This window comes from Monodelphis domestica, chromosome 4 (genome assembly GCF_027887165.1).
Source record: "Monodelphis domestica isolate mMonDom1 chromosome 4, mMonDom1.pri, whole genome shotgun sequence".
In the NCBI taxonomy this organism is placed as follows: Eukaryota; Metazoa; Chordata; class Mammalia; order Didelphimorphia; family Didelphidae; genus Monodelphis; species Monodelphis domestica.
In genome coordinates this window covers 349,977,561-349,990,496 of record NC_077230.1, presented here as the reverse complement: position 1 = coordinate 349,990,496, position 12,936 = coordinate 349,977,561, and the positions used below count along the sequence as shown (strand labels likewise).

Below are 12,936 nucleotides of genomic sequence, written 5' to 3'. Positions count from 1 at the left end.
CCTATGAGGTTGAACATGGTTTAAAACTTTATAGATGACATTACTGAATCTCAGAAAGAGGAGTGCTTAAGGGCTGGCCAGAGAGACTAAGAAACAGTGAGATAGACAGAAATGGCTTGAGACAGTAATAACTGATGATAACCTAGAGACAGAAATACCAGAAGATACCTAAAGAACAAACAATAAGGCTAAAGGAAACATGTGCCTAGAAACATATGCCTCCAGACACTCCCTGGCAGAAATACCTTCTGGCAAGTCCTTCCAAATTCCCCATAATCCCATCTCAGGCATTTCATGGAGTTCTCCATTCCCCCACAGGAATCTTACCTAAAGTCCTTGACACATGAAATCTCTTGCTTCTGATTTGCCTTACTCCTCCCCACAATCTCAGTACCCAGCCCTCAAAGTGGACCCAGAGTTATAAAGGCTTTTCTGCTTTCCTGATCCCTCTGAGGATTTCCACTTTCTATTCCATGCCCTTTGGTCCTCTCTAGTCCACTCCCCCAGCCCTGAATTGTTGCCTCACCCCTTTTCCTTCCCAAACCCAGTGCTGAAACCTCCAAAGCCAATAAGAGACAACAGTGTCCTTTACCTCCAAACTTACTGTGTGTTTCTTCGTCAGACGCCACAAAATACAGGTTAGCAGCATGTGGCCCAGAGCTGCTGCGATGAACACAATGAAGGCATTCTCATGGATGGCTGGAGAAAGGAGTGATAAGCTTGTTCCACCCTCTGTCACCCAAGGACCCTTCCCATGTGGGCCCCCATCTTATCCCAGGCCTCCAAGTCTGGACCCCCTCAGATTCAAGATTCCTTGAAGAAAGCAAAGGAACCATGCTTCCCCCTTAAGATCCTGAGTTCCCTGAGGGAAGGGGCAATGTTTTCCCCTCAGCCTGGGGGCTCCATGAGGACAAGTGCCATGTCTCCCCTTCAGAATGGGGGTTCCCACAGCCAGGTTGAGACCACATACTGAAGTCCTCTGAAGAGGAGACATAGGTGAGCAGAAGCAGGGCCACATTCTCCACGAGGTTGAGGCCCAAGTTGAGGAGGCAGAGCTGGTCATAGCCGAGGCAGGGTGAAGGGCAGCTCCTGTAGTGGTTCCAATAGGCAAAGGCCACCACAAAGCGGGGGGCGGAGTGCAGGCCGATGCAGAAACGCCAAACGTACCTCTGGGGTACTTCCCCACCAATTGCTGAACTCACCGATGGCAGGTAATTGGGTACCTAAGGCAAAGAGGGATGGGGTGGAGTGGACCGGGCCTTGGAGGGGCAGGGCTGCCTGGATCTCCAGGATGGTTCTTCCTTCAGGGAAAGTGTGCAGATATGACTACTCTACCTTACCACAGGCTTAACACTTACAAAGTATTTTCCTAAAACAACTCTATGAGATGGGCAGCTAATGTAAAGACTATTTCCTCTATTCCTCAAATGAAAAAAAGCTGAAGCTCAGAGAACTGATCTAATTTGCTCACAGCCATACAACTAATCAGTGTCAGAGATGGCCCTACTATCATCTTCATCATCATCATCATCATCAGAGATGTATCATAGACAAAACTGTTGCCCACAACTGCCTAGATACGATACTGATTGATAACAATTTAACAATGTTTTATTTATTATCACTAGTAATTGTGTCTTTCCTGGCTAAGCCTAGTCAATGGTGACAGTTCCTGCAATCTTAAGAGTAAGAACAGCATGATTCTCAACCGCTCTACAGCATTCTCAGAATGCACCCCCATCCCAACCAAATGTAGCCCTGCCTCCCCAACCAGATTCCAGCCTCAATAAAGGTGTGAACGATGTCCTTTCCTCCCCGCCCTCCCCTGAATCAGTAGCCACATAGACTGTGATGAGTTATCTGAACCTCAGTTTCCTTCTCTATAAAATGAGGATAATAATACTTACAAATACCTACATCCAGGCGGTTATGAGAAAAGCACTTTTTTTTTGTAAATCTTGTAGAGTTAGAACTGATAAATTATTATTATCATCAGCATCAATTCCCAGGGGTCCAGATGGAGCCACAGGGAAGAGAGTGAACTCAGACATACCTACCTTTCCAGTCCCATTTCCTATCAAACTCCTCCCTGTACTATATGCTCAGGTCAAAATGGATTAATCTCAGTCCTCCTAATAAGGTTCTCTTGCCTCTGGGTCTTTGTTCACATTATATCCTAGGCCTAGAATGGCCTCTATACTCCTCTTTGCTTTCAATTCAATTCAACTCAACATACATTTATTACACGCTCTTTGGAGGTCAGGCAGGCATTTTAGAGGGGATAGAAAGCTAGCCTCAGAATCAAGATGACCTGGCTTCAAATCTCACCTATGACACATGACCGCATGGCTTTGGAGAAGCAGCATAGTCTCTCGGTGTTCTAAGGATTTCTCTTAAGACTATAAGTTGAAAGGAGCTTATAGGTGACTCAGGGGAAAGAGCATCAGGCCTGGAGTTTAGAATGATCTGGGTTCACATTTGACCTTAGACACCTCCTAGTTGTGTGGCCCCAGGCAAGTCACTTAATCCCTATGCCTACTCCTTACCACTGTTCTGCCTTGGAACCTATACTTAGTATGGATTTTAAGACAGAAGGTAGGAGTTTAAAAAAAAAACTAAGTTGCAGAGCAATTGCAAATCAGGGGAAGAAGCTTTATCATTGATCCCCCCACGGATGAAAGAACAGTCTGATCACCCTCAAAAATGTGCAAATCAGTGGTGCTGGAATAAGGAAGTTAAAGTCTGAAAACTTAATGTCTTCAAAAAGCTTATTCCCTCCTCTGAGAATAACACAGACTTAATCAATCAATCGATATTTATTAAGTACCTACTATGTGCCAGGCATTATGCTAAGTATATCATAATAATAAGACCATTAATAAAGAAAAACAAAATTAACAATAGGACAGGGTAGAGGGAATTAGGAAAGGCTCTAAGTGGAAGGTGTCACCTGAGTTGGGGCCTTGAAGGAGGCTTAAACTAGCAGAAATGAGAACAGAGAGTTCCTCCAAGTCTGGCAGGACAGCTGTGCAAAGTCATGGAGATGGGTGATGGGAGCAAAATAAAATAAGACAGAAAAGGTAGTCAGGAGACAAACTGAAGAGGCCTCAATTGCCAGAATGAGCTATAAAAGGTAATAGGAAGGCACTGGAGATTTCTGAGCAGCAGAGCAGCATGGTCTAACCTGTATTTTAGGAATGTTCATTTAACAACTATGTGGAGGATACACTAAGAAAGAAAATTCCTGAAAACCAGGAGACCAGTTAGGAGTTAAGGCACTATTCCAGGTAAGTGGTGACAAAGCCTGAACTCAGGTAGCAGTCATGTGAAGAAGAGTATCAACAACAACAAAAAAAAAGTCATTTCTACATGAATGAACCTCATTTGAGCAGTAGATCTGAATATCAGTCTTAACTTTGGATCTAAAATTCTATCCAGTATGCCATGCTACCTTTCATGTAGGATACATCACTGCTTCAAGACATATTATGGAGGGAAACTTGACATGGCTTTGCCACTAACTGATAGGATATAAAGGATGAAGGAAAAGAAAGAGTCAAGGAAGTGGTGAGATAGAAAATGATCCACCAAAGTACACTTTAGAAGGTTCAGTCAGAGAGGTAACTGGAGTTTCTAAAGACAGCAATGTGATTAGAAGCAAGAAGAGAGAGTAGCCAGGAAAAAGTCTGAGTGGTCACTAATATCAAAAACCATAGAGAAGTCAAAGAGGATGAGGTCTGAGAAAATGACATTGGATTTAGTGATTAAGAAACTGTTAGTAATTTCAGCAAGAGCAGTTTTAGTGAGAAATTATAAGCCTGATTGCAAAGGTTTGAGAAGTGAGTGAGAAATAAGATAATAGGAGTGTAAATGATACTCTAGAAATTTCTTATCTCCCTACAACATTGTGAGTTCCTGAAGGCATGGGCCATGTTTTAGCTAAATTTTTTCAAAAATTAAAATCTAACCCTATCTACTGCCATGTGTAACCCCATGCTCTCCACAGAGTTGGTGCTTGTGTAATTCAATACATAGGATCATAGATCTAGCAATGAAAGGGATCTTAGGAGATATATAATTCTATCCCAGTATGTTATAAAGAAACTCAGGTATATTACCAACAGAGCAACAAGAGACAGAAAAAGAAATTCCATTTAAATGAAGTATAGATAATATAAAATATTTTGGCGTCAACCTGACAAGACAAACCCAGGAATAATATGAACACAATTACAGAACACTTTCCATAAAAATAAAGTCAGAGCTAAACAACTGGAAAAACATTAACTGCTTGTGGGTTAGCTGCGCCAATATAATAAAACATGACAATGCTACCTAAATCTACAAATTTAGTATCATGCCAATTGAATTGCCCAAACATTATTATGTAGAACTAGAAAAAATAATAAAATTTGTCTGGAAGAAAAAAAGATCAAGAATACCAAGGGAATCAATGAAAAAAAATGTGAAAGAAGGTGGCCTAGAAGCACAAGATCTCAAACTGTATTATAAATCATCAAAACAGTTTGATACTGGCTAAGAAATAGAGTAGTAGATCTGTGGAATAGATAGTAGCAAATGACCATAACCCAAAGATCCAAGCTTTTGGGAAAAGAAATCACTATTTGACAAAAACTGCTGGGAAAACTAGGTGTGACAGACACTGGGTATATACTAACTAACATCTCAACCTATGCCACAATAAAGGTCAAAGGATACATGATTTTGACAGAAAGGGTGCTCCCATTACTAGATTAGAGGCACATAGTTATCCACTTTATATCCTATATTGCTTTCTATCTCTTATTTGGTCACAAATTCTTCCCTTATCCATGGATAACTTTGATTATATTAAACTAAGAAGGTTGTATACAAACAAAACAAAACTAATGCAAGGAAGATTAGAAGACAAGCAGAAACCCGGGGAAAACTTTTTACAGCAAGTGTCTCCAATAAATAACTTATTTCTCAATTGTGTAGAGAACTGAGTCAAATTTATAAGAGTACAAATCATTCCCTGATTGATAAATGTTAAAGGATATGAACAAGCAGTTTTCAGATGAAGAAACTAAGGGAATACTCACATGAAAAAATGTTCTAAGTCATTCAGAGAAATGCAAATAAAAACAACTTTGAGATATCACCTCACACGTATTAGATTGGCTAATACATGAAAAAAGGAAAACAATAAATGTTATAGGGGATATGGGAAAATTGGGACACTAATGTGGAGATGTGACATGTTCCAACTGTTCTGGAGAATGATTTGGACCTATGTTCAAAAGGCTTTAAAACTGTGCATATCCTGGATCAATCCAGCATTGCCAATACTATGTCTCTATCCCAAAGAGATGTTTCAAAATGGGGAAAGGACCTGTCTATACAAAAATATAGCACCTCTTTTTGTAGTGGCAATGAATTAGAAACTGAGAGGATATCCATTAATTGGGGAATGGCTGAACAAGTTATGGTACATGATTTTAATGAAATATTACTATGCTATAAGAAATGATAAGGATGATTTAAGAAAAACCTGGAAAGACTTACATGAACTAATGCAAAATGAAGTTTGCAGAACAAGGAAAACAGAGTACACACTAACAGCATTATTATATGATGAGCATTTATGAATAGCTTAGCTAATCTTAGCAATATAGAGATCGAAGACAATCCATAAGGACTCATGATGAAAAATGCCATCTGCCTCCAGAGAAAGAACTGATTGGAGTCTGAATGTAGGCCAAGGCATACTATATTTCACTTTATTTCTTCACTTTTGTTTATTTTTCACAAAATGACATGTGGAAAGATATTTTACACTATTACACATATAAAATCTTTACCAGATTACAATGCTATTTCAGGGAGAGGGGAGTGGAAAAAGGAAGGAAGGAGGAGAATTTGGCTCAAAGTTTAAAAAAACAAAAGTTAAAAAATTGTTTTTTCACATATTTGTGAAAAAATATTATTTTTTAAAAAAGTAACTCAGATCCACACACTAACTTACTCAAGGTCACAAGTAACTTGATACTTGTGACCTTGATAGAACTTGATAGAAGGGAGAGCTAGAACCAGTTCCTCTGATTTAAGAGCCAGTGCTCTCTCATTTGTATTGAGCTGATTTACTCAGTACAGACTACCTAACTACTGAAGTCATCTTTCTCTCCCCCTCTCCATATGGCTCCATCTGTGAGCACCCCAGCAATGTCCTTTTCAACTTCAAATTGTGATCTTTAGGTTGAAAAAAGTGGCATAGTAGAGAATAGAGAGCACCTTTTGGCTAAAAAGATCTTTCCCCTCACTTTCTCTTCTACCACTCTGCCATTAGAGATTCATTCCTTTGTTTTAAAGCATTGAAGTATCCTTGGAGTTATCTTGGACTCACAGTCACCACAGAACTGAAGAGCTGAGGGGAACCTTAAAGATCATCCTCCTTCCCCAATCCCAACACCTAATAAGTCCCCAAAGCCTATCCTTTCTCTCTTTCCAAATCTCTGCACCCTTCCCCTCTCTCCTCTATCCACATAATCCCCACCTGAGTCTAGACCAGTATTGGCAAGGAAGTGGCACTCATACAGAGCCAGTACTAGGGGAGCTGCTCTGTTCCCCCTCTTCCCAGGACCAGAGGACATTTTTTGCATGCCCTGTCCCTCTGTCCAATAGCCCAAAGCAAGCACTCCCTCCCTCAGTTCTCTCCAATAATTCGGGGCTCACAGACAGCTTGAATTTGCCTTCCGAGCACTTGAACTCAGAAAAGGTTCACCAACACTGGTCTAGACCTTAACCCTCTCACTTGCATTACTGCAGCCTTCTCATCATCTCCCCTCTGCATGAAGCTAAGGTCATCTTTCCATAGCCTGGATCTACTTATATCTCTACCAAGCCTGCCATGGCTCTCCAGAGCCTATAAGAGAGAAACCATTTTCTTTAGCCTGAAGTTTGGGGTATACAGAACCCTGCCTTAATTTCCCACAACAATTTCTTTTGCTACACACACACTTTGGCTAAAATGGGACAACTTGTTAACTCAATAAATATAACCTGAAAGTTTTCTTACTATCCCTTTACTTAGTACCTTGAAAGCCTCCACCTTTGTACTTTTCCTTTAAGGCCCATAGTTTTCACCACCTCTTCTTAGAACCTTAAATGCCTTCTCCCAACCTTCATACCAGCCCTCCAGGATCTCTACCTCTTCTGAATTCTTAAAGCTTTTACACCATTGCCTTTGTGTAGAAGTTTCATTGTCCTATTGAGACTACAGACTCAGGAAGAAGAAAGGGAGAGAAGGGCCTTAGTCTCTTCCTCCTATCTGTCATTGTTATTTGGCACAAAATGGGGTGCACATGGGAAGAAGGTTTCAGATTGGACATTTCTGACATGAAGGAGAACTAAGTTTTGAAAGCATGAAGATTTGCTCAGAAGAATTCTGGGAAGTAAGAAGAGAGTTCCCGCTGTCAAAGATCTTCACAATGCTATTCCCCTGCCTCAGTTTAAAAATCTCTGTCAACCTAAAATTCCATTATTTGTGCCTCCTCTCTCTTGAAATCCTTCTTAGAGCCTAGAATCCTTTCCTGGAAGGTCAGAGTTAGAAGCTTATAGATCTTGTTCTCTCAATTGGACCACTGTCTAGTGACTCCCCCTTCAACACATCCTTTAAATATTACTTGAGTAACCCTTCTAATGCACAGATTAGGAAGGTTATAAAAATTAGGAAACTATAACAACAGTGGCTAGCATTTACATGTTGCTTTAAGGTTTGCAAAGCCTTTTACAAATATATCTCATTAGATCCTCACAACAATCTTGGGAGATAAGTGCTATTATTATTCTCATTTTGCAGTTAAAGAAATTGAGGTAAATAAAGATTAAGTGACTACTCTAGGAAGATACAACTTGTAAGTATCTGAGGCAGAATTTGAATTCAGGTCTTCCTGATACAAAGTCAATGCTCTATCCACTATTCTGTCTAGTTACCACATGTCCCTAGATCTAACCATGTTCTTCTTCAACTCAAAATCTCAAAATGGCTCCTCACTACCTATCAAATAAAGTTCAAATTCCTCAGTCTGGTACTCCAAGGTCCTTTACAATCTGGCTCCAATCTACTTTTCTGGTCTTATAACACATTAATTCCCTTCATAAACTATAAGCTTCATCTAAACTGGATAACCTGCTATTCCCTGATCCTTCTCCTATCTCATACTTTTTCCCTCTTAAAACCCTTACCTTCTGTCTTAGAATCAATACTGTGTATTGGTTCCAAGGCAGAAGAGTGGTTAGGGCTAGGCAATGGGGGTCAAGTGACTTACTCAGGGTCACACAGCTATGAAGTATCTGAGATCAGATTTGAATCTAGGACCTCCCATCTCTAGGCCTGACTCTCAATCCACTGAGCCACCCATTTGCCTCTTCTCATACATTTTTATAGACTGTCCCCCATGACTGGAATGTGTTTCCTTCTCATCTGTCTTCAGAACTCCCTCTCTTCCTTCAAGACCTAGCTTTGAAACCATCAGCTCCATAAGTCTTTCCCCAAACCCCTCATCTAGAAATGACCTCTCCTCTCATCAATTTCCCATATCATATGATATACTTTAGTGTAGATATTAGGAGGGGTCCTATATTATGTTTTTTAAGGGATGAGAAATTTCTCTTTGGTAGAAGGCAAGGACTCATTAAATGAGAGCAAAATAGGGATGGTAAAATAGGCCAATGAGCTTCAACCAAGATAACCAACTGGGGACATTCTGGTGCAAAAAATGTATTCTCATCTGGGGCCAGCTTGGTTTCTAACTTGGGCCAAGAGAAAATCCCAGGCAAAGACTGGAGAAATCTTAGTTCAACAGAATAGCCAAGAAAATTTAGAGTAGATGGGTATATTTCATTTATATGCACAGCTAACAACTACTTCCTAGGTTATTATTTCTGAATCTACATATTTTCTTGTCCCTTGAGAAAAAGCTCTAGAGAACACACCCCTATGACCAGAGTAGGTAGAAAAGAAAAATGGGAAGTTGAGATATCCCAGAGATAGTGGCAGAAAAAGGGAAAAAAAGGGCCATAGGGATTAAGTGCTGTCATCATCTAATAATCACAGAAAAAGCCATATATTCTAACCTGTATCTGTTTCCCCTCCTGGCTGTGCTGCTGACTTTTCAGACTTCCATTATTATGCCTCACCCTAGAACTTCCCTAAGAATCTAGGACCTCCTCACACTAGAGAAGTCCATTTCATTTTTGGTCACATCTGTTAGATAGTTTTTCCTTACATCAAGAACAAACCTGCTACTCTAAACCTTTCTTCATTGATTCCCCTACTGTTGTACCCTTTGGGGAAAAAATTGAATTTATTTTCTGTATAGAAGTACTTCAAATACCAGAAGACAGTGACCATGTCTCACCTCACAAGTCCTCTCTTCCCCAGGTTCAATACTCCTAATTCCTTCAACTGAAAATATACTAGGTGAAGTCCCTCTAGTCTCATTACTATGTTGGTTGCCTTCTTGTAACTATGCTCTTAAAAAAAAATGTCCTTCCTAAATATGGTATCAAGAACTGAGTAGAAATGATTTCAAATCTACCCGTAGACACTTTTGTGTGACCTGGGCAAGTCACTTAACCCCAAAAGCCCTTACTACTCTTCTGCCTTGGAACCAACATTTAGTATTGATTCTAAGATGGAAGGTAAAGGTTAAAGAAAAAACAAACAACCCCCACAACTGAGTAGAATACCAAAGATATCATCTAACCAGGGAAAATCCCAGAGAGCTCTTTGGGAAGGGGTCTCCTGCAGACTATAAACTTCTTAAGGACAGAGATTATACAGGTCTTAATCACTGCATCTGCACTGGGGGTAGAGGGCCTTGAACAAAGTCAGCACCCAATAAATCTTTATGCAAAGGGATAGTAGAGGTCATTAAATTAAATCTTTTTTATAATGGAGGGGAGTAGAAGAGGAGAAGGCACTTACCCAATGTCACAAAGTAAGATAGGAGCTAAAACCAGTAACCAGTCTCTTGGCCCTTAGTCCAGGGTCCTCTGCAACAAGTATCTGCTCCCCCAAGAAAGTGCCATCTCTATGTGGGATGAGTTGACCACAAGTAGGCCTTGTAGTCAAGGGGCAGGGACAAAAGGAGATAGATCCCTGTACCTACCTCTCTCCAAGTTTGCTTCCTTTTGTGTCATTTCAATAGCTAGAGCTCTCTCCCCCTCCCTGCCAGCTCTCTCTATCCAGGTCCTCCCTTCTGGCAGAGCATTCTCACCCTCCCCATTCCACTGGCCCCAGAACTCACCCCACAGTCAGTGGCCACTGTGTACTCAAAGTGGAAGAAGAGAGACCAGAGGATGCAGAAGAAAAAGCCGAAGACGGGGAAGGTGATAACCCAATAGGCCACGGAAGTGAAGCGCAGTCGAAACACAATCCCTTCAGAGTCCAGGGGCTGAGAGGTCGTGGGAAGCATCCTGAGGGGGCCTGAGGGGACATGAGGAAGGGGGAGAGGACAGGGTCTATGGCACTACTGAGATTGGAATTCAAAAGAACCTGCCTCTTGAAGAGTATTGGGAGAAAGAGAAAAATTGAAATAGATACAACAAAGAAAAGAATGAGAGCTACATATATACAAATTAACAGAAACAAAGAAAAAGAACAAGAGAAAAAGAGACAAGAGAAACAAACAAAAAGACTGGGGAAGCATATGAGAGAGAGAAAAATACACAGACACTGAAACAGAAAAGATACAATAACCATGAAAGAACTAGAGACAGAGACACAAAGAAACATTTTAAAAGAAGATTTTAAAAGAAGAAAACAAACAAACAAACAAACAAAAAAAGGCAGAGGGTGAGTACAGAATAGATTTAAGAGCTAGAAGAGGTCTTAGATGATCAAATCTAACTCCTGATAGAGAAGGAAACCAAGGTTCAAAGACTGGGAAAGAACTTGCCCAAACAAGTCAACAGAGGAGCAGGGACTTGGATCCCATTCTGCCCAAAGGTTCCTTCCCTCTGATCATGCTAGTATAGGGGATAAGGGGTCTCAGGGTCCTAAGGCAGAAAAGCAGGATGCCCCCCAACCCCCTCCTTACCTCATCTCCCATATAATCTGGTCTGACAACATTCCTATTCAGCACCCATGAGTGACCATAGAGTAGCCTGGGAGAGCTTCTGGGGAAGAAGCATCAAAGAAGCCGCCTCATCTGTCCCATGTCACCTCCAGGCACAGCCAGATCTCAGCCACGGCCCAGCAGGTCTTATGCTACCCCAGTCCCTACCTGGGCAAGATGCCAGGGCCCCAGGGCCTGACCCCTACTTCTATGACTCTTAGTCCTTCTCTTGCCAAGCTTTCTGTGAATTAGCTAAGCAGCAGAGGATGCATCGAACTCAGCCTGGACTCTTGCTCTTGAGAAGCTCTTGGTAGGGACAAAGGCTAGTGTTTAAAGTTTATTGCTGCACAGCCCTTGAGCCTAGAGGAAATTAGCCACGATGCCCTCCATTTTGAATCATAAGGCATGGAAATGAAATGGACCTTGGAGATTATCCAATACAATTCCTTCATTTTACAGAAGGGGAAAGTGAATGCCCCAGAAAGGAAAGGGACTTGTCCATGGCCACACAGTGAGTCGGGGGCAAAGCTGACTGGCATTCTGACTTTTAGCCCAGGGTTGGGCTAGCAGTGGAGAGCAGAGCTTACTGGATTCCACTAGCATCTGATGGACCATAGAGCAGAATGGAAGCTGGAACCCAAACTCTGAGAAAATACCCTTAGCCCCAGAAAACCAGACTAACAGAGAAACAGTGCTGGTTATGGGATCCTCTCAATTCCCGGGAAAGAGGTTACTCACACTTTTGCACCTGGCAGATCGGAGGCAGGACTCAAGCAGTGATTCCTGGGTTCACAGTGAAGCTAGGTTGGGGCGGGACTTGGGCTCTGGGGTCCTCCTTCCTCTGCCCACCCCACAGGCTACCATCTGGCCAATCCTTCTTTCTCCATGGGCCTTGGTTCTACCCACCTGCTCCAGGAAACTGGCCTCTGTCCCATCTGATAACCATATGTCCCACCCCCTGGGACAGATCTCTCCCAAGTATCACCTTCATCTGACACTAATTAAATCTAGAAGCACAGAACCTACAAAGACACAGACTTAATCTTGATTCTGATTCCCATCCACAGGTTGAGCAGTAGATCCCAGACTGCGGCTGAATCCCAGCTTCAGAATGAACCCCCAATTCCAGAGACTAAGTGATCTTTGATGTTGGGCTGAAACTGACTCAAACTCTGGTCACAAACAAATCCCACCTGAGACATAGCTACAACTCCTACCTTAACATATATGGCTCCTGGCCCCAGTCAAAGAGCCCTTAAGTCATGATGCTCCCTATCTGTCATATAGCATCAAGTCCATCAAGTTCTGACTTCCAACCTAAGGACAATCTATTCCTATAGTTTAACTTTTTCCCTTCCCTCTACCTGTGAAGCCAAGAACACTTGGAATCTTAGGTTGTCTCTATCAGGTTCTTGTACTGCTACTCTGCCAGCAAGTGGTCCTCACTTTGGGGAAAGAGTTGGGAAGCCATGTTGATACAGGGAAATAGAGTGCCACTGCTCCATTGCTGCATGGAGGACTTGATGAAGGTAGGGCTATTTGTATCCTGAAGATAGATGGACCCAAGTTGGGCTGAGACATCAGCAGGGTGGATGCCCACTTCAGAAATAACACTACATTGTGCTTCTCCTCTGATGTGCTACTGTATTATTCTCTATAGTTATAATAATAATAACTAGCTTTTGCATAGTACCTATAATGTTCCAGGCTGCTTTACAAATATCTCATTTGATCATGGTTATGTATGTGTGTGTGGATATATCTCTATCTCTATCTCTATCTACATCTATATCTTTCTCCCCTACTAAACTATGAGTTCCATGGAGGCAAGGAT

At 41.7% G+C, this 12,936-nt stretch overlaps 1 protein-coding gene across 8 annotated transcripts in view; it reads right to left on the bottom strand.

Moving 5' to 3' along the window:
- Window positions 1–12,936, bottom strand: part of PGAP2 (post-GPI attachment to proteins 2) — a 33,194-nt gene that overhangs the window by 2,463 nt on the left and 17,795 nt on the right. For 4 of the 8 annotated variants that reach the window (XM_056795060.1, XM_056795057.1, XM_056795059.1 and 1 more), the window contains exons 3-4: window positions 971–1,223; window positions 593–699 (exon numbers count right to left, since the gene is read on the bottom strand). In XM_056795060.1, the coding sequence (XP_056651038.1) occupies window positions 593–699; window positions 971–1,223 (360 nt within the window). Of the gene's footprint in view, window positions 1–592; window positions 700–970; window positions 1,224–10,292; window positions 10,472–12,936 lie in introns of all 8 variants that reach the window. The other 4 variants (XM_001363585.4, XM_056795058.1, XM_056795061.1 and 1 more) reach the window with 3 other exon arrangements.